The following is a 19,400-nucleotide window of genomic DNA, read 5'->3' on the forward strand; positions in this document are numbered from 1 at the left end:
TAGTTTAAATTACTGAAACCTTTTCTGAACCTTACAGGAATAGGTTGTGTTTTAGAATGCTTGGAGGACAATTTTATAAATGGGAAATTGTTGTTTGCGTTAAATTATTCAGTTTTGTATTTTTTTAAACACAAATTGAATTGTTTGTATTTATTTGTTCCAATATTTTGGTGTCCAATTTGCTAGCTAGTCTGAAGAAAACCTCAAATTCTGATTATTTTTATCACCATTGCACGATAAAGAAAGGACAAAAAATGTTTTGTTTTTTAAATAGAAATTAGTGATATATTACAGCAAAGAAGGAATTTTGCACTGGGGTCGAAAGTCTTGGCATGTGTACTTATATTAGGTTACCATGGTTCGATAATTTGAGGGGGTTTAGTTTAGAATGAAATTAATTGATCTTCCATTCTCGTTCTCCACAACCCCATGTACTTGGGAGACGAATGTGGGTGTTATTAGCATGGAATCTACTTTTCCAATGCATTTGGTAGGCTTTTTCAGAGGTCTGTTTCATGGAAAAGACACTGAATAGGTCTCCAAACAGTGCAGCTTTTTATACATGTCTTAAACGGCTAAATTCCTCACATTGCTTTTCTTCCTTCTGAGTCTTAACCATCTTTGTTTTATTCCTAGGTCTATTATTATAATGCAAGGACAAGAGAATCTGCGTGGTCAAAGCCTGAAGGCGTGAAAATTATTCAGCAATCTGAACTTACCCCAATGTTGGCAGCTCAGGCACAGGTGCAAGCTCAGGCAGCTCATGCCCAGGCCCAGGCACAAGCGGCTCACGCTCAGGCCCAAGCTCAGGCCCAAGCTCAGGCCCAAGCTCAGGCCCAAGCTCAGGCCCAAGCTCAGGCCCAGGCTCAGGCCCAGGCTCAGGCGCAAGCTCAGGCTCAGGCTCAGGCTCAAGCTCAGGCTGTGGCTCAGGTTCAGGCCCATGTGCAAGCTCAGGCAGCTCAAGCGCAGGCTCAAGCAGTGGCCCAAGTGCAGGCTCATGTCCAAGCTCAGGCAGCTCATGCACAGGCTCAGGCTCAGGCACAGGCAGTGGCTCAAGTGCAAGCCCATGTACAAGCTCAAGCTCAAGCTCAAGCTCAGGTGCAAGCAGCAGCTCAAGCCCAGAATCAGCTGCAGATCCATGGTCCGTCGCAGAGTCCATTACAGGTCCAAAGTCCTTTACAGGCTCACTCTCAAACCCAGAGTCCTCTACAGCCCCACTCTCAAGCTCCAAGCCAACTGCAGTCCCAGTCGCAAACCCAAAACCAAAACCAGCAGCAAACGCACACTCAAACACAGAATCAAGGTCAACCTCATTCCCAAAGCCAGAATCAACTTCAGGCCCAATCTCAAGCTGCAAGCCAGTTGCACGTTCACTCCCAATCGTCAAGCCAGATGCAAGCACACTCTCAAGCTACAACCCAGTTGCAAACACTTTCTCAAGCCACAAACCAGTTACAGGCTCATTCCCAATCCCAGAACCAGTTACAGGCTCACTCTCAAACCCAGGGCCACTTGCAGGCCCACTCTCAGTCCCAGAGTCAGTTGCAGTCCCACTCTCAAGCCTCGAGTCAGTTACAGTCACACACTCAAACTCCAAATCAATTGCAGACTCAGAGTCCATTACCAACTCATGCTTCTACTCAGAGTCCATTGCAAACCCATTCTCATGCCCAGGCTCCATTACAGACCCACTCACAAGCCCAGAGTGCGTTACAGGCCCACTCTCAACCCCCTAGCCATTTACAAACCCTCTCTCAGTCCCAGGCGCAGTTACATGCTCTTTCTCAAGCCCAGAGTAAGCTGCAGTCTCTCTCCCAGGCTCAGAGTAAGCTGCAGGCCATCTCACAAGCTCACAGTCAGATGCAGGTCCATTCTCAACCCCATAGTCAACTTCAGGCCCACTCCCAAGCACAGAGCAAATTGCAGGCACTATCGCAATCTCAGAGTCCCCTTCAAGTCCAGTCCAAGCTGCAAACCCATTCTCAAGTACAATCCCAAACCCAAAATCAGAATCATACTCAAGCTGCTGCAGCCAATACTGCAGCTACATCCAGCAGTCCTGCATCTACAGCTTCTTCAACAGCATCCTCAAGCAGTCTTTCTCACTCTACCTCAACAACCTCTACTACTCCAGCTACAGTGTCGCAAACCATTTCCAGTGAGTACCAGATTTCTAACACTATTGCGAATAATGCAAAAAAATGATTTATCTGCTTCTCCACTTTAAGGCCTTGCCTAAGACAGTGCATGTGCTGTCCTTTTGAGACCTGTTATTTTATACTGGGTGTAGAGACCACTCCTCGCTTACCATTGGTTTGCTTGATTGTCATTTGCTTGCTTCTTATCAGTTGCGTGGGCTCTTGTGATTTCCCTGCCACTGGACCATGGACACATTAATAGGTCTTTCCATAGTTCTTTTTTTCAGGAGCAGTTTTTTTTGTTACTGTACGAAAATGGGTGTGTTTTCCCCAGTCTCCCTTGTTTGCTCCTTTCTGGGTTTCCCTTCTCGCGTGTGTGCTTCTCCACTCTGTTTTATATCCTTCTCACCAGTGTGCTTTCTCACTGCCAACTCCATGCTGTTCTTTCATTAGATTGATCTCCCCCACCTGTGCTCCTGTTACTACCTCCCCTACATTCTCCAGTTTTGTGTCCACCCACATGTTAAACTTCCACCTGCTTCTTGCCCCGTCATTTGGAAGTCTTCCCACATTTCATAGATTAATCGCATGGAACCATCAGTTTGGGATCTGCATTAGTTTACTAATTGCTTGTTGAAATAGTAAAGCTTGTTAACTTTGTGAGATTACCAGGGTAAAGCCTTTTACTCATTTTCCATATGAACCAGAAAACACTTGTCTGAATGTAGTTTTTTATACTCTTTGTTAAATGTAGAGAGATTGTTTCCTTTTCAGACAGTACATGAGCCTTCTGACATGATTTTGAATATCTTGTAGTTGGGGGCAACCGCCTCTTCGAAATGATTCATCACCCATATATTCAGTAATTAATCTGAGATCACCTCTTGCACCAGTAAATCAATATAAACAGTCTACCACGTCTGTTTTCTTTGCTCTTCATCTGCCACCTTGTGGGAAGTCTGTGTACACTGACTGATAAGTGGCTGAATGACTGTTTTACTTGAATGTTTTAAATCAACAAAAGTTTTTTTATTAAATTGATATCTCATGATTGTTAGAGGGAAGTTTCTCATGGAGTTCAGGTGAACAAATCGCGTTGGGACAATCCTGCTGAAAACTGAAATAAAATTCAGCACCTGCACTTTCATATTCTTCCTGGTACAGCAATGATTTTGATTTTCAAACTGTATATAACCATACTGAAACTCAATGTTGCACTCTATCAATACTGCAGGTGTTTAAAAAATAAATAAAAAGTAATCTGAAAATCTCCCACAAGTTATGGGCTACATAAGATTGTCCTTTTAGTATAGTAACTAATGTGAGGCCTTTCTCTGAGACCTACAGCAGTCTGTCGTGACTGCGTGCTGTTTGTGGTGGCATGCTTCATATAAGTGTTTTGGGTGTTTTTGCACCCTGTTATTTTGATAGTGTATAACTCTGTGCCCTGAGCAGTCGGTGCCTGCCTGGTTCTCTATGCTGCAGGCTGCTCCAGGACCATACTTTGCCTATGACCAAAGTAACCGATGGTACCCGGTTGGGCAGCTTGTATGTATGGAACTTGTGTAAACTTTGACAGTACTTGTATATTTAGTCATGCCAATAAAGTTGGTTGTACGTATTTCATCATACTTGCACAGACCACCCTTATTTATTGTGAAGGAGGTTAAAATAGGCAAGGCCTAGGAGGACAAGTTGAACACCCCAGATGTGCGTTTGTGTGGTAAGCATAAAATAAGAATAACTGGCATAAAGAACTGATTATTTTTCTTCGTCTTGAATGAAAAGGTATAATTTCCACAAAATATAGTGTTCGAGGCATGTGTGGCTCTAGATACACATGCTTTGCATACTGCTGCCATCTAGTGTTGCGTCTGGATGTTTGCAAGTTGCTTTTCTTCGAAGTCTTTCGAGTCACGAGGTAAGGTGACTCCTCTTCTTGGTAATAGTGCACATGGGCATCAACCCCATTGTTTGTTTCTTTCCGCCATCCGGTTCGGACGTGTATTGTAGCGCTCCGGTTCAAGACTGTTTTCGGGGTCCTTTCGGTGTGCAATCCACTATACCCTAGTTGGTATTGTTTCGAATGCGTTTTCCATCCATCATGTATCTAAAATCGGTTTAGCCAATTTGAGTCTGAACATTCCAACCGTGGCCTTTAGGCTTAGCCCGTCTGGGTTAAGTTAGACTCTATACCAACTCCATCAAAGATAACTTGTAGATGGAATGGTCTCAGTTTCAGTTCTGCCCTTGGTGCCACTCCAGACTGTTCCAAATAAGTAGTGAAGTAAATATAGACTTGATAGTTTCTATATTCTTTGTCCAGCCGGACAGAATTTTATATTTGATACGTAATTTAGCAGTAAGTTTCTACACAGATTCAAGTGGGATACAACCTGCGTCCTACAACCACATTGAAAAAAACAACATTCAAGAAAAAGGGTATTCGGGCAAGGAAGAACTTACTGCGAGCCATACAGTATTGCAGACAGAAATAACAAGAGTACACTATTGCAACAAATCATACAATGTATTCATAAGCATGTAGTGTATATATTATCGACGGCGTTTCGATCCCTATTTGGGAATAAAGGGATCATCCTCAGGACATTGTATTCATGCCTGTAAATATTGCATTTTTAAGACAGTAACTGCGGCAATATGAACAGTGCCTAGGGCCTCAGTAATATGGCAAAAAACGTCTGGGATAATGGGTGTGAGACCGGGTAACAATATCCCCGGTTGGTCCGTGCTGGAGTCTGCAATGGACTCTAAAAAACACGGCAATTAGAAGGCTCTAGAGTACAGCGATGGCTAATTCCAACCGTGTATTGGGCGGGTAGGAGCCGTGGGATAATGGGTGTGAGACCGGGTGAAAACATCCGCGGTCGGTCCGTGCTGGAGTAGGCGATGGACTCTAAACAAACGCGGCAATTAGAAGGCTCTCGAGTAGAGCGGTGGCTAATTCCAACCGTGTACTGGGCGGGTAGGAGCCGCGAATGGGTTCTTCGCTCGCGCGAGCAAGGAACCCATTCACGGCTCCTACCCGCCCAGTACACGGTTGGAATTAGCCACTGCTCTACTCGATAGCCTTCTAATTGCTGTGTTTTTAGAGTCCATCGCCGACTCCAACGCGGACCGACCGCGTATGTTTTCACCCCGTCTCACTTCCCCACCTGGAAACAAACAGGGACTTCATAACCGTTGCCGCTGATTATCCTACACCGGGCTATGGTCGACTACAGCAGTTTCTTCCTACTTGGAATAACATCAGACAAGTGGGTGTTGGAAATTATCCAACCTGGTTACTTCCTGGAGCTCACCAGCAATCCTCCCAATATTTCACCTCACAGGCTTTTTATAGAATATCAACAACTGCTCAAACAGGAAGTACAAGATCTATTAATCAAAGGGGCTATGGAGCCAGTACCAATACAACATCAAAGGACCGGGATTTACTCCCTGTACTTTCTAATTCCCAAAAAGGATGGATCTCTACGCCCTATTTTAGACTTATGACCCTTAAACCACTACATACTATCGGAGCACTTCGATATGGTCACACTACAACAAGTACCTCCACTTATAAAGCAGAGCGACTTCATGTCCACACTATACTTAAAGGGCGCATATTTTCTCATCCTTTTTCTCTCAGCACATTGCATATATCTCTGGTTTGTCCTAGCAGGGAAGCATTATCCATTCTAGTCCTTCCATTTGGAGTCACTACTGCATCCAAAGTGTCCGCCAAATGCTTAGCAGTCCATCTAAGAAGACAGCAAATTCATGTGTTCCCTTATCTAGGCAATTGGCTTATCAAAGCCAACATACACCATCTGTGTCAACAACACAAAAACTACCATAAATCTTCTACATTCGCTAGGATTCACAATGCTCAAAAATCCCATCTTTCAATCCTGACAACTTCAACCATATCTAGGAGCTATGCTCTACATTGAAACAGGACTAGCCTATCCAAATACATCCAGAATTCAAATTGTTCAGACACTGCTACCACAGTTTCAACCCAATCAGTATTTAATAGGCAAAACTTTTGTGCGTATTCTAGGGATGGCGGCATCATGCATTGCCATAGTGCCTCATGCAAAACTTAATATGTGCCCTCTACAGGAATGTTTAGCATGACAGTGGACTCAATCACAGGGCCAACTACACAATCTAGTGTTGGTAAACAGCCACACTCCTCACTCTTTGCAGTGGTGGAACTCACAAAACCTGTTACGGGTGGCCATTCATCGACCCTGTTCGATAGATCGTGCTAACAGCAGATGCATCCTTCACACGCTGGGGTGTTCACCTACATCATCTAACCGTTCAAGGTCATTGGGACACCAGACTCCAAAATCCACACATCAACTACCTAGGGCTTCAAGCTGTTCACATAGTGTTGAAAGTGTTTCTACCTCACCTAATAGTCAAGGGTTATCCTAGTCCGGATGGACATTTGATAGCCATGTAATATGTACGAAAATGGAAAGGGAGCACTCTCTACAGCTTTCTCTCCCCTCTTGGATAATTTGAAGTTGGACTATACATCACAAAATCCATGTGTTAGCAGAACACCTCTTAGGAAATGAAAACGTGCCAAAATTCTCAGCAGGATTCAGCAACAACTCCAACAGTGGAAACTCAGCCCCCAAGTCCTCCTCCCATACTTTCACAAGTCGGAGAATGCAAAATGGCCAACTTCGCCTCCAGATTCCCACACCCTCTATCCAAAGGCAGTGCCCTATGAATTGGTCAGGAATATTTGCCTACTCTTTTCCACCTCTCCCTCTTCTTCCGTTTCTGGTTCGTAAGCTCAGGAAGCGGCTCCATCGTTCGCATTCTGATAGCTCCTACATGGGCCCATCAGCCATGGTTCACCACAAGCTTTCAGCGACATTCAGCTGCAACAACTGGTCCGGTCAGCTACTCACAGGAGAGGTCATGCCTTGGACCTGGTCTTCGCAAATGTACAACTAGTAGTGGTCAATGATATCCTATGTCAATACTGGACTGACCACTCACTGGTTGCCTTCTCTCTCTGCCTGGGGGAGTATTCCTCGGGGGAGGCCGGCGCCAGACAGGCTAAATTGGGCAGACCCTGGTCTCGACTTCTAAACTCATCGCCGCTGCCTACCTTACTACAAGATAATTTCTGTCTGAGTAATTCGGCGGAGGAAAGTTATATCACCTTGTGCCGGTCCATCTCGAATACATTGGACAAGGTTGCGCCTCTCCGTAAGTCTCGAGGTAGATTGAACCGGGCTTGTCCCTGGTATACGGAGGAGCTGCGGCAGCTGAAGTTGAGCTGCAAACGTGCCGAGAGAGCCTGGAGGAAGCAGTACTCGGACCCAGCGAGGGCTTCCTTTAGGCTGGCTCTGCAGGAATACAAGGTGCAGATCAGGCTGGCTAAGGCGGCTTTTCTGGAAACCACCTTGAACCAGGCGCCCAACAAGTCACAAGCCCTGTTTAAAATCGTCAGGGACCTGACCCACCCTGTGTGCGCGGCCAACACTGTCCCTGCGGCACAGGCCTTGTGCGACTCCCTGGCGAGTGCCTTTGAGGAGAAGATTGTTAAGATCATGGAAGGCTTAAAAAACCCAGTGCCCCCTGCTCTCGGCTCGGGAGCTCCGGGCAGCCTGTCCAGTCGACCCCGGCCGGATGTCTCTGGCTTCGGCTTGGGAGCTCCGGACGGGTCACCCAGTCGACCCCAGCCGAGTGGCCCAGTCCTTAGTTTGGGAGCTCCGGACACTCCTTCCAGTCGACCCCTGCTGAGTGGACATGCCCTCAGTTTGGAAGCTTCGGACGTCGTGGCCGGTCAAACCCGGCTGAGTAGGCTTGCCTCTGGCCAGGCAGCCCGGGCAGCCCCGGACACTTCGCCTAGTCGACTCCAGCTGAGTGGTCATGCCTCCAGCTTGGGAGCTCCGGAAGCTGTGTCCAGTCGACCCCAACTAAGACGCTTCCCCATTCCCTCCTTTGAGGAGTTTTGCAGCCTGGCACGAACGGTGTCATCGGGTTCTCCGCTTGACCCATTGCCACCCAAATTCTGGAAGACATTTCAGGCGGAACTCTTCCAGCCTCTGTACTCCATCTGCCTCCAGTCTTTGGACTCGGCAACAGTTCCCGAGTGCTGGAAGCTGGCAGTCGTGTCACCACTGCTTAAGAAACCGACTCTGGACCCCGCCTGTCTTTCCAACTATAGGCCGATCTCTTTGCTCCCTTTTCCTATTAAGATCGTGGAAAAGTTGGTGACCCGCTCCCTTTCGGGCTTCTTGGAAGAAATCGGGTGGTTCGATGAGACAGTTTGTTTTCCGTCCAGCGCATGGGACAGAATCCGCACTGGTAACCGTACTTGACAATCTTCGTTCGCGTGTCGATAGTGGTCGGGCAGCCTTTCTGGTGCTGCTCGACATGTCGGCCGCGTTCGATACGGTTTGCCATCGGACCCTCATCAGGAGGCTGGAGGAGTGCGGGGTCACAGAGGGGGCAAGAGACTGGCTGGTATCCTACCTCAACAACCGGCAGCCGATGGTCGCGCTTCCTCCTTTCCGATCGGAGTTGCGGAAAGTAGGGCAGGGGGTTCCACAGGGCTCGGCCATCAGCCCTATACTTTTCAATCTTTACCTCCGCCCTCTGGTCCAGCTTATAAAATCTTTTGGTATCTCGGCTTTCAATTATGCTGATGATACCCAGCTGGTCTTCTCCCTGGAAGGAAATAATGCGGTCCCGCTGGAGACATTCCATCGCTGCATGGCAGCTACAGCGGATTGGCTTCGGGCCAATTCCTTGCAATTCAACAGCACAAAGACCGAGGTGCTCCACTGCTCCATGTACCGGATTCCTCGGGTACTTCCGGAGAACTTCTGGCCATCTACTTTCCCCGAGACAGTTTCGGCTCGTAACTTGGGGGCGATTTTCGGCCCAAATTTACAGCTGGACATGCATGTTAATAAGACCATCTCCACGTGCATGATGCTGTTACGCATGCTGCGTAAAGTCTTGCTCCTTCTCCCTGAACAGGCCAGGCCGGAAGTAGTGCGCGGGACCATACTGAGTCGTTTAGACTACTGCAACGCGCTGATTCTGGAGGCCCCAAAAAATCTGCTGGGGAAGTTACAACGGGTGCAGAACATGGCCGCTAAGCTGGCTCTCTCTCGCCCTAACCTTAGCTCCTCCTCCTTAGCCTTAAGGGACCTACACTGGTTGCCGGTGCACTTGCGTGTATTGTATAAATCGGCGTGCCTAGTGTTTAAGGCGGTACATCGACAGGGCCCAGTGCCACTGCAGAATATCTTCGCTTGGTACTCTGCCTCGCGGTCCCTTCGCTCTTCTTCGGCACAATTGCTTGTGGTTCCGAGGTTCCAGAGAGTAAGGATGGGTGGGCGCTCGTTTAGTGTCGCAGCGGCCAAACTCTGGAACTCTCTGCCACTCCCTTTGAGAAGTCAAAGGGACTACTTCCCGTTTAGGAAAGCCCTAAAAACGCATCTCTTCCCTAGGAATGACTGAGCAGTGGAAGTGTTGTTGACCGGATCTGAAGCGCCAGGATGCCCTTGGGGCGACAGGACCGCGCTATACAAGTATACCTACAATACAATACACTACTCGAACTTTCAGTACTTCCACATGAGAAGCTGTACTTCAACCCAAACCTTCTCCTTAAGAACCATGGTGAAATCCGACACCCAAAGGAGCTAAACCTTGCCATTTGGCTTCTGAAGTCCGAGTTCGGATATCTAAACCTGCCAGCAGAATGCATGACCACATACACCTACCACTAGAGCTTGCTATGCAGCCAAATGGAAAATGTGTTATTTATTGTAACAATCAAAAGACTGGTCCACTCAGTGCATCTATACAAAACATTATCTGTAGCCTCTTGTATTTACAATGCTCAGACCTTGCCTACACTTCCATATGTCTACATCTTGCAGCAGTGGCAGCCTATCTTCAAAATAGGCAACCTTTATCTTTGTTCAGAGTGTCAGTTATTAAGGCTTTCATGGAAGGTCTTTAAAGACTGATATCACCAAGGGTCCCAACTGCACCTGCGTGGAATCTCAATATTGTTCTAACTTGACATATTGGTCCACCCTATGAATCATTAGACAATTACTTCTCCAATATCTTTCTTGGAAGGTTGCTTTCTTAATTCCGATCACCTCATTAAGGCGTGTTGGTGAGCTTCAGACACTAACTTTAGAAGAACCCTTCTTGCAGCTTCTTGTTCTTGGTACCAATCAAAAATTACTTCCAAAAGTAGTATCCCCTTTCCACATTAACCCACCTGTTGAGCTACTTGTTTTCGTTCCTCAACCAGATTCTGTAGCAGAAAGCGCTCTTCATACACTAGACTTAAACTGAGCATTCATATATTATATTGACTGTACAAAAGATTTTCGCAAAAAAACTTTTTGTTACGTTTTGCTCCCCCTATTAAAGGGAAACCCATTTCAAAATCGGGGATTTCTAGAGGAATTGTTACATTTATCTTGACATGCTATCTCAAAGCCAAAAGGACATTGTCTATACTCCCTAGAGCACACGTAAAAAACAGTTTGCTGCCCTCTGGATTGTGTCCTGCACCAAAACCGATTGCCCCAGGTGCATCGTGAGGACTAACAACTTTGCCAACATAAGCCACCTACCAATCTCATTGCCTACCAGCTGTACAGAGCCATTGCGGACACCGACCATTACCACCTCTCAAATGCAATGTAGGAACAATACTTGACCATTCAAATATGGCCCAAGGAAACTCCATCTGTATCCAGCCGCTCTTTCAACTCCACACTTTCCACCTGTGTTGAGGAGAATACAAAAGAGACCGGAGTTTGAGGCAGATACCATCAAAGGAGCTTGAGCTAACCTAGCTCTTGTAGCTTTCGGCTGCCAGCCCTTTGTGCCACGGGCCCAGCTGACCCAACCTTGCAGTGGCGGCCTCAATTTAAAATGTGTGAGAGCCCTAGTATGGCTGCATCCAAGCTTCCTCCCAGCCCTGGCCTGTGCAACTGACTGGGAAAATTGGCAACCCATGGGAAATTTTACAAATAGCGAAATTAGGCTGCTAAAAAGTCCCCTTCCTTGTGCCCTGCATTCCTCAAATTGCTGTGAAAAACAAACTTGCCTTCCCCCTGGGGAATCCTAGGGACGACGCACTAGACAATTCTGTTCCACATTCCCTAGAATGGCTGGACCACTAGTCTATCTTACGTGTTACAACATGAAACGTTTTGTGCACGGCATGGCACTTAACCGCATCGCTGCTGCGGTCATTTTTGCGCTGTGCGGCTGTTTTCGCAAAACCGCGTTACATGACGAGCTCAGCTCGTCATCCGCACACGCCACCCGTGGCTGATGACGAGCTGAGCTCGTCATCAGCATCGAAGGGGTTAAAGTCAATGTAGGCTTTGCTGAGCTATGTGGGGTGCACGGTCTGGGCCATAATGCCGCTACTGCTGCATCATGCTGCCCTCTAAATCTGCTTACATTCCTTGCTGAGATGTTATGTTACTTTATTTTTGTATAGCGCAAATCGCCACTGGTCTCTAAGTGCTTTTAAAGAAAGGAACAAAACTGATAGCCACCGGTGATCCGCCAGCAACCACGCTGGGAGTTTAGATTGAGGCTGTTGTCTTTTTAAACAAGCGGGTCTTCAGAGACTTCCTGAAGGATAATAGCACCGATTCCCCTTGTAAGATTTCTGGTAGCTCGTTCCAGATTTGAGGAAGGAGGACCGACAGAGCTATACCACCCTTGGATTTGAGTTTAAATCTCGAAGGGGCAAGCTTACAGGCCTTGGAGGAGCGCAAGGCTCTGTCTGGGGTGTACTTTACCAGTCGATCTTTAATGTATTTAGGAGCCTCTCCATAAATGGCTTTGTGGGCTATACAAACGCACTTATATTGCGGTGTTCAATGGGCAACCAGTGCAATTTATGTAGAAGGGGGGTCGCTCGTGATCTCCTCGGTAGGGAGAAGATGAGCCTGGCTGCATCATTTTGAACTACCTGCAATTTCCTGAGGAGCTTCCGAGGGAGGCCTAGATAAAGATAAAGAGCATTGCCATAGTCCAGTCGAGAAATAACTGTGGCGGACACAATGGATCGTAATGCCGGAACAGAGAGGATGGGAACAAGTTTCCGCAGTTGCCTAAGTAGGCCTATACAGGTGCCTACTACTGCAGAGACTTTGGGGGCCATGGACAGGTCTGAATCAATTTTCAGTACTAGGCTTTTTACTACTCTCCCTGGGGTTGGAACCTCCCCCAATTCGGGGGGCCAGAAAAGCTCACACCAGGGGCTGTTTTGTGTTGCGATAAGCACCTCGGTTTTATCCGGGTTAACCTTCAAGAGGTTATTTGCCATCCAGTTAACCGTAAACCTGAGAAGATTTTTTACTGAGTCTTGAGCCTGGCTGGTGTTATCGAGTTGGATTAGCAGTTGAGTGTTGTCCGCGTAATTAAAGACTTGGCAGTTTTTGTGTTAGCTCTTCCACTAAGGGCTGCTGATAGATATTAAATAAAAGAGGGGACAATGCAGAGCCCTGGGGCACACCACAAGTTACTGGGCTGGCAGATGATAGTTGATCTCCCATTTGCACTCTGAGTCCGGCCGGTTAGAAAGGAGTTTAGCCATTTAAATGCTTGCCCCTTTATCCCCAGATTCGAAACACGGTTCAGCAAGATGGAATGGCTTACCGTGTCAAATTCTGCTGACAGATCTAGGAGAATCGGGGCACATGGCTGTTTATTGCCGGCCCTGATTCTCATGTCGTCGTCAATGGAGGCCATCACCAGCTCAGTGCTATGGTGTGATCTGAAACCCCTCCTGTCTGGGATGGAGTAGTTCATGATCTTCCAGATAGCTAGCCAGGGTGTTAAGGACCTGTTTTCCAGGATTTTCGCCAAGAAAGGGAGCTGAGGGATGGGCCTATAGTTTTTTAAAAACTTTTATATCCGCCCCTGCTTTTTTCAGGAGGGGGATAACCCTAGCTTCCTTCAAGTTCACCAATGGTGGTGTCACCTCTGCACCATCTATGCATATGTAACTCCGGCAAAGGCTGCCTCAGTTTTCTGACAACATGACATGCCGCCCTTTCCGCAGGAGTTTGAGTTGGGACTCCCAAAGCCAGGTAGAGGCAGAGGTGTGGTAGAGGCTTTAAACCATCAATTATAAGGCACAACCCGAGCACAGAGACTTTGATCCCAGCCCTTGATTTAAATGAGCTATAACTCTCCAAGTGACTTGCTTTAGGCCATTGGCCCATACTTATTGAGCGGTTCTCTGGGTTTGCTGCATTCTGGCAACTTCAACTCCCCGTGCCCTCACTTACAAACAATTTACTTCTGCAATTTGCACGGCATTAATGCTTTCCTTGGTCAGCAAGATAATGCGCCCATGGATGCACATTCACCGCTATAATGGAATATTGGACGCCATCTATACGGGGCCCACCATCCTTAAGCTGAGCCGAACAGGGAAGCATCCTTCTGAGAGAAGCTGCATGGGGCCTACGTCTAGAAACGTTTTTAGTGCTCTGCAGCAGTTTTGCAATCTTTTTTAGAGTTGATCATTGCGCCCAGGGCCCGTAATGTCTGATGTTCATCTCTTTCCATTGCCTTCATTGTGCCACTCTAAGCGTCATACATTTGGTTGTTGAATGTTACTCATAACTGCCCAAACTATGAAACTTCTAAATTCATTACTGTTTTTATGGGTTTAGTTATCTTCCTCCTCTTTCTGTTGCCTTACTCTTTGTTGTCAAGAGCAGATCAGGCCAGAAGGAGCCAATGTGGTGTGGGAACTTCCAAGGTGACAAAGTTAGATAGGGTTGTGGTTTACTGTTTTTAACACTGTGATCATTTTGTTACTTGAAGTTCATAAATTGTACTCCTTCAAATATAACACAGTGAGCTATGAAGGCTATGTGACTCCTGGACCTAGTAACCAGCACTGAATTATGTAACTCAGCCTACCCATTGATTTACACACAATATAGTTCCAAACTGTAGCGCTATAGAAGAAGTAAACCAAATAGTGCCATTTAAATTATTTGTGAAAATACTGGGACATAACCCTACAACTGACATTCTTACAGTGCATGCTTATCGCTAATAAACAGTGACTGAACCATATCAAAGTATGCCTCTCAGTACCTGTGCGTGATGAGCTGCTGCCCCTCCCCTTTTACATTTGCGTGTGGTGGGGTCTGCACGCTATCCAACCGTTAGACCTTGTAACACACAGAACACATAATTTGATGGCTGATGAGGCCTGTGAGTTCACCCTGTCTTACCATTTGCCCATTCCCAGACCAATACACCACCAATTATTGCCTGGACTAATAAACTTAATTGCTATGCGCACACGACACAGCGATGCATATATAACCCCTTGCCCTATTGGATAGACACGTATACATATAAATACAATGCCTGTTGCCTAGACTCATAACATAATATCCCAGTGCTCTTTAGTGTAAGCACGCACAGCGACTGTAACACTCGGTCCATATTTTGGTGTGCGTATGCACACCTGACTAAGACCGCTAATGTAGTTTGAGTGAAACACATGTAGAGCCCACTAAAACAAGACTGACACATGTATATTAGTGGAAGGTATAGTTGCACGCACAGTTCCAAAGCATTGGAAGAGTTACATGGGCAAGGAAAGTCCTGCCTGCAGCACAGAGTGCGAGCATCGGCCTTGCCAGGGCACGCATGGTGCAGGAAGAGTCCTGAGACAGCAGAGACTCAGAGGAAGTGCAGCTTGCCGCCTAAAATAAAACTGCTCATGTAAGGGGTGCATTGAGACTTTCTGTGCCAGACTCTGGCTAGGCCTTTAATAGCCAGACACATTCCATGGCAGGACAACTTCCTAACTCAAGGCAATCTCCAAGACAAGGAGAGACGAAAGGGAGGCATTGCAGATGTGACCGGCATGTGCATGTCAAACTTCACAATCTCTTTGCCCCTTCCTCCTCCAAAGGCTGAATTTGACCGGGGATGGTGAGCCCTAAATACACATCAGTTACCCCGACCCCCGGCTGCTCACGACCCTGCAGCACAGTGCAGTAAATACATTAAACAAAGGTTCAAAAGCCAAATGTGTAAGGCAGAGGAGGGGGTGTCGGAAGTGGTCAACCCCCTAGTCTTCTCTGACTGTCATAAACACTCTTCGGCACTAGGCAGAACGATGGCCATCTTAAAAGCTTAACACCCTGAAAATGCTGAAGACCACCCAGCATTTCTCCTCAAAATATGTCCCTGATGCACCAAACTCTGCGATGATTTGAAGAGTCTATGGACGAGAGTTCTCTTCACCCCGGGACGCATTGCCGCATGAAACGGTTACCAAGAGCAACATAGTGATGTCTTACTGACCGCAGAGGCAGTGTTAGTCTTCTTAGACCTGAGAAATTCTTAAATGGTGCACCCGCGCCCTGAGTTGAGGTTTTTGTAGCTTGTGCTCGGTGATATAAACTTGCATTTTGAAGACGCCCTGCATAAGGAGGCGGTTGAACTATGTCAGGACTTACAATCGATGCAGCTGGAGGTTAAGTCGACTGTCCCCACCCACCAACGGGGTCATTTGTTAGACCCAGTGTTTGCCAGTTGGGATAGGGTGGAGGTAGGGACTCCACTCCCGGTCCCCTGGTCTGACCATTTCCTGGTGCCTTTTAATATGGCCATATCCACAGAAGATCCGCTGAAGGGAGAGACCAATAACTTCCCTAGCAGGAAATGGAAAAACTTCTCCCAGGACACTTTCAACCTGCTGCTCAGGGAAGGGGGCCCCTCGGGAGGGTCAGACAGTGAAAATGCTAGCAAAAACTTAAATGAGCGCATCTTACAGGCACTCAATAAAGTGGCACCTCCCTTACTGAAGACATCTGGAAGGATAGTTAGAAGATCTGCTCCCTGGTTTACCCCCGACCTGCAGATGGCCAAGGTAGACTGCAGGAGAATGGAAAGGAGTTGGAGAAGAGAGTATAGATCACAGGAGCGGAAGCTCTACAGGGAAGGATAGAGGAAATATCAAAGCCTACTCAGAAGAGCTAAGGCCGCCCATTATAAAACCAGAATAGGAGAGGCGGAGAACTCCTCCAAAGAACTCTTCAGAATCTATAAAGAGATCTCCACAGTAGCAGACTCAAATGCCCCGAATAACGACTCAGTAGAAGAATGTAACAGAGTAGCAGACTATTTCTCTTTGAAGGTCAGGAACATCTATGCCTCTTTCACTAGTAATCCAGGGAGTGGCTTGGCTTTTGAGGAAGCACCTGGAGACAGTGTAGTGACACAGAACTTGAGCTGCTTTACAGTCCCCCCTCCAGAAATTTTAAGGAGCATCTGTCTTAGTATCAAGTCCGGATCCCCCAATGACCCAGCACGCCCCAAGGTACTGGGTGAGAGCTTAGAGACTCTTGAACCGTACATTAGGCACGTCCTGGAGATCTCTTTTGCATCTCATACACTGCCAGCATCATGGAAAAAGGCGGTGATATTACCTATTAGGAAAAAGACCACTCTCAGCCATGATATTCTCGAAAACCTTAGACCCATCTCCTTGCTGCCTTACGTAGCGAAGGTAGCAGAGAAAGTGGTCAATATCCAGCTGACTGCACACATGGAGAGGGCTAAGCTTCTGCATACCTCTCAATCAGGGTTCCGGGCGGGCTACTCCACCGAAACCGCTATGTTAAGAGCCACAGAAACCATCAGGCAAGGAGCAGATGCCGGACACACCATGGCACTGATAATGCTAGACCTCAGCGCAGCGTTCGACACTGTAGCACACTTCACCTTGCTGCAGTGTCTGAACAGAGGTGGCGTCTTGGGCCTAGCGCTGGGCTGGCTGAAATCCTTTCTGACAGAGCGTAGTTTCCAGATCCAAAGAGGATTATTTCAGTCCAAAAAGGTGGCATTGGAACAGGGGGTCCCTCAAGGATCGGCCCTAAGCCCCACCTTATTCAACCTATACCTGTCCCCCTGGCTGAGGTGGTGCAGGCGTTTGGAGTGGAATTAGTATCATACGCTGATGACACTCAGTTGTTGATCACTCTATCTCAAGCACCATCGGCTGAGGCTTCCAACTTTAAGCAGTGCATGCAGGAGCTTGCCTCCTGGATGAATAAAAACTGCTTGAAATTGAACGGTGCAATAACTGAGGCGTTAGTGGTCGGCAGAGACAAATCTTATTGGACATCAGAGTGGTGGCCACAATGTCTGGGCCCCACACCTATACCCTGTTCAGAGGCTAAGAATCTGGGAGTCTGGGTGGACTCGGCCCTCTCTTTTGAAGGCCACATCCGCCGGCTAGTATGGAAATGTTTCGGTGTATTAAAAACCCTCAAAAAAACACTAGATTTACTCCCACTAGAGACCAGACAGACCGTAACACACGCCTTAGTTACTTCCCGACTAGACTACGGGAACATCCTTTTTCTGGGTGTCCCGGAAAAGAATATCAGAAGTCTCCAAGTTCTGCAGAATGCGGCTGCTCGTCTGATTTTGAGACTTCCCAGAAGGGCCGCGTCAAAATCAGCCCTTGAAGCCCTTCATTAGCTTCCAGTCAAGAAAAGGGTATTATTCAAATCCCTTCTTATTTGCCATCGCATCCTTTGGCAAAAAGCTCCAATGTACCTGGGAAATCGGATTACGAGATATGTACCGGGCAGAATATTGAGATCAGGCGGGACAGGGCAGCTGGTAATCCCTAGGATTAAGAAAGCGAGAATGGGTGGACGCTCATTTCGCCTTTTAGCGGCGCAAAGCTGGAATAAACTCCCGCTAGGTCTAAGGATGGAACGATCAGAGACCAGGTTTAGGAGTCTTCTCAAAACTCACTTGTTCTCTCACTAGCCTCTTCCATGAGAGTGGACCAATGGATCCTCTCTGCTATTATGCACCAGACTCTTCTCCACAGCGTGGGGACACGCCGGACGGCGTAACCAGGCGCTTTATAAGCTCCTTTATTATTATTATTATTATTATTATTATTATTATTATTATTATTATTATTATTATTATCCAAATGAATGGGGAGATATTCTGTTGACCAAAGAACCTCATCCTGCACCCTTGAAAGACATAAGTCCCCAGCCCTGTTTTTTGCCTGTATTCTATGCCCGTAATACACTTCCTGAGAAGCTAGATCAGAAGGCCAATTCCGCGTCTTATTTTTAATTAATGTTTTTAAAAATGATGAAAAGGACATGCAGTATATTAGAACTCTTTACTGGTATGTGACTGCAACATCTGGGATTCTTTATGCAATATAAAGTATTGGGGAAACGCAAGTCGGTAGCCCAGAGTGAAAGGATACTGAACCCCAGCCAAGACTAAAACTTTGTTCCTCTGCTCCGAAGTCGTGAGCTCTGGCCACTTCACAACCTCTCCTCTGACACAAGCAACAAACTGCAACAACACACCAAGCACTCCCCAATTCCCTTCACCAGCACAGCCCTCATGCGCCTCCAGAGCCGCCACGGAGCATAGGAGACTCTGGTAGGATGAGGTAACAAGCATTTACAATGCAATGGTTTTGCCTTTGTTAAAGTTAGAGCTATTGGCATTGCTCTTGACATTATTTTTATTTATGTTTTTTTTAACATAAATAAATGGCATTGTCATTTACAATGCCACTAGCTTTATCTATCGCAAATGACGCACACAAACACACACAGAGCCCCCCACACACAGCCACACAGAGCCCCCCACACACACAGCCCCCCACACACACAGCCACACAGAGCCCCCCACACACACAGCCACACAAAGCTTCCTACACACACAGCCACACAGAGCCCTCCACACACACCAACACAGCACAAGCAGGCAACAGGGGCACACAGAGGCACAAGCAGGCAACAGGGGCACACAGAGGCACAAGCAGGCAACAGGGGCACACAGAGGCACAAGCAGGCAACAGGGGCACACAGAGGCACAAGCAGGCAACAGGGGCACACAGAGGCACAAGCAGGCAACAGGGGCACACAGAGGCACAAGCAGACAACAGGGGCACACAGAGGCACAAGCAGACAACAGGGGCACACAGAGGCACAAGCAGACAACAGGGGCACACGCAACAGGGGCACGAAAACGGAGGCACAAGCAGGCAACAGGGGCACGAAAACGGAGGCACAAGCAGAGAAAACGGAGGCACAAGCAGGCAACAGGGGCACGAAAACGGAGGCACAAGCAGGCAACAGGGGCACGAAAACGGAGGCACAAGCAGGCAACAGGGGCACGAAAACG

The 19,400-nt window shown here is 47.4% G+C and overlaps 1 protein-coding gene across 1 annotated transcript in view; it reads left to right on the plus strand.

The window, feature by feature from the left end:
- Positions 1 to 19,400, plus strand: part of LOC147659167 (uncharacterized) — a 372,891-nt gene that overhangs the window by 96,489 nt on the left and 257,002 nt on the right. Inside the window, exon 4 of the mRNA XM_086951924.1 lies at positions 637 to 2,158. Within this exon, the coding sequence (XP_086808050.1) occupies positions 637 to 2,158 (1,522 nt within the window). The remainder of the gene's footprint in view (positions 1 to 636; positions 2,159 to 19,400) is intronic.

This window comes from Lissotriton vulgaris, unplaced genomic scaffold (assembly GCF_964263255.1).
Source record: "Lissotriton vulgaris unplaced genomic scaffold, aLisVul1.2 SCAFFOLD_990, whole genome shotgun sequence".
NCBI classification, from domain to species: domain Eukaryota; kingdom Metazoa; phylum Chordata; class Amphibia; order Caudata; family Salamandridae; genus Lissotriton; species Lissotriton vulgaris.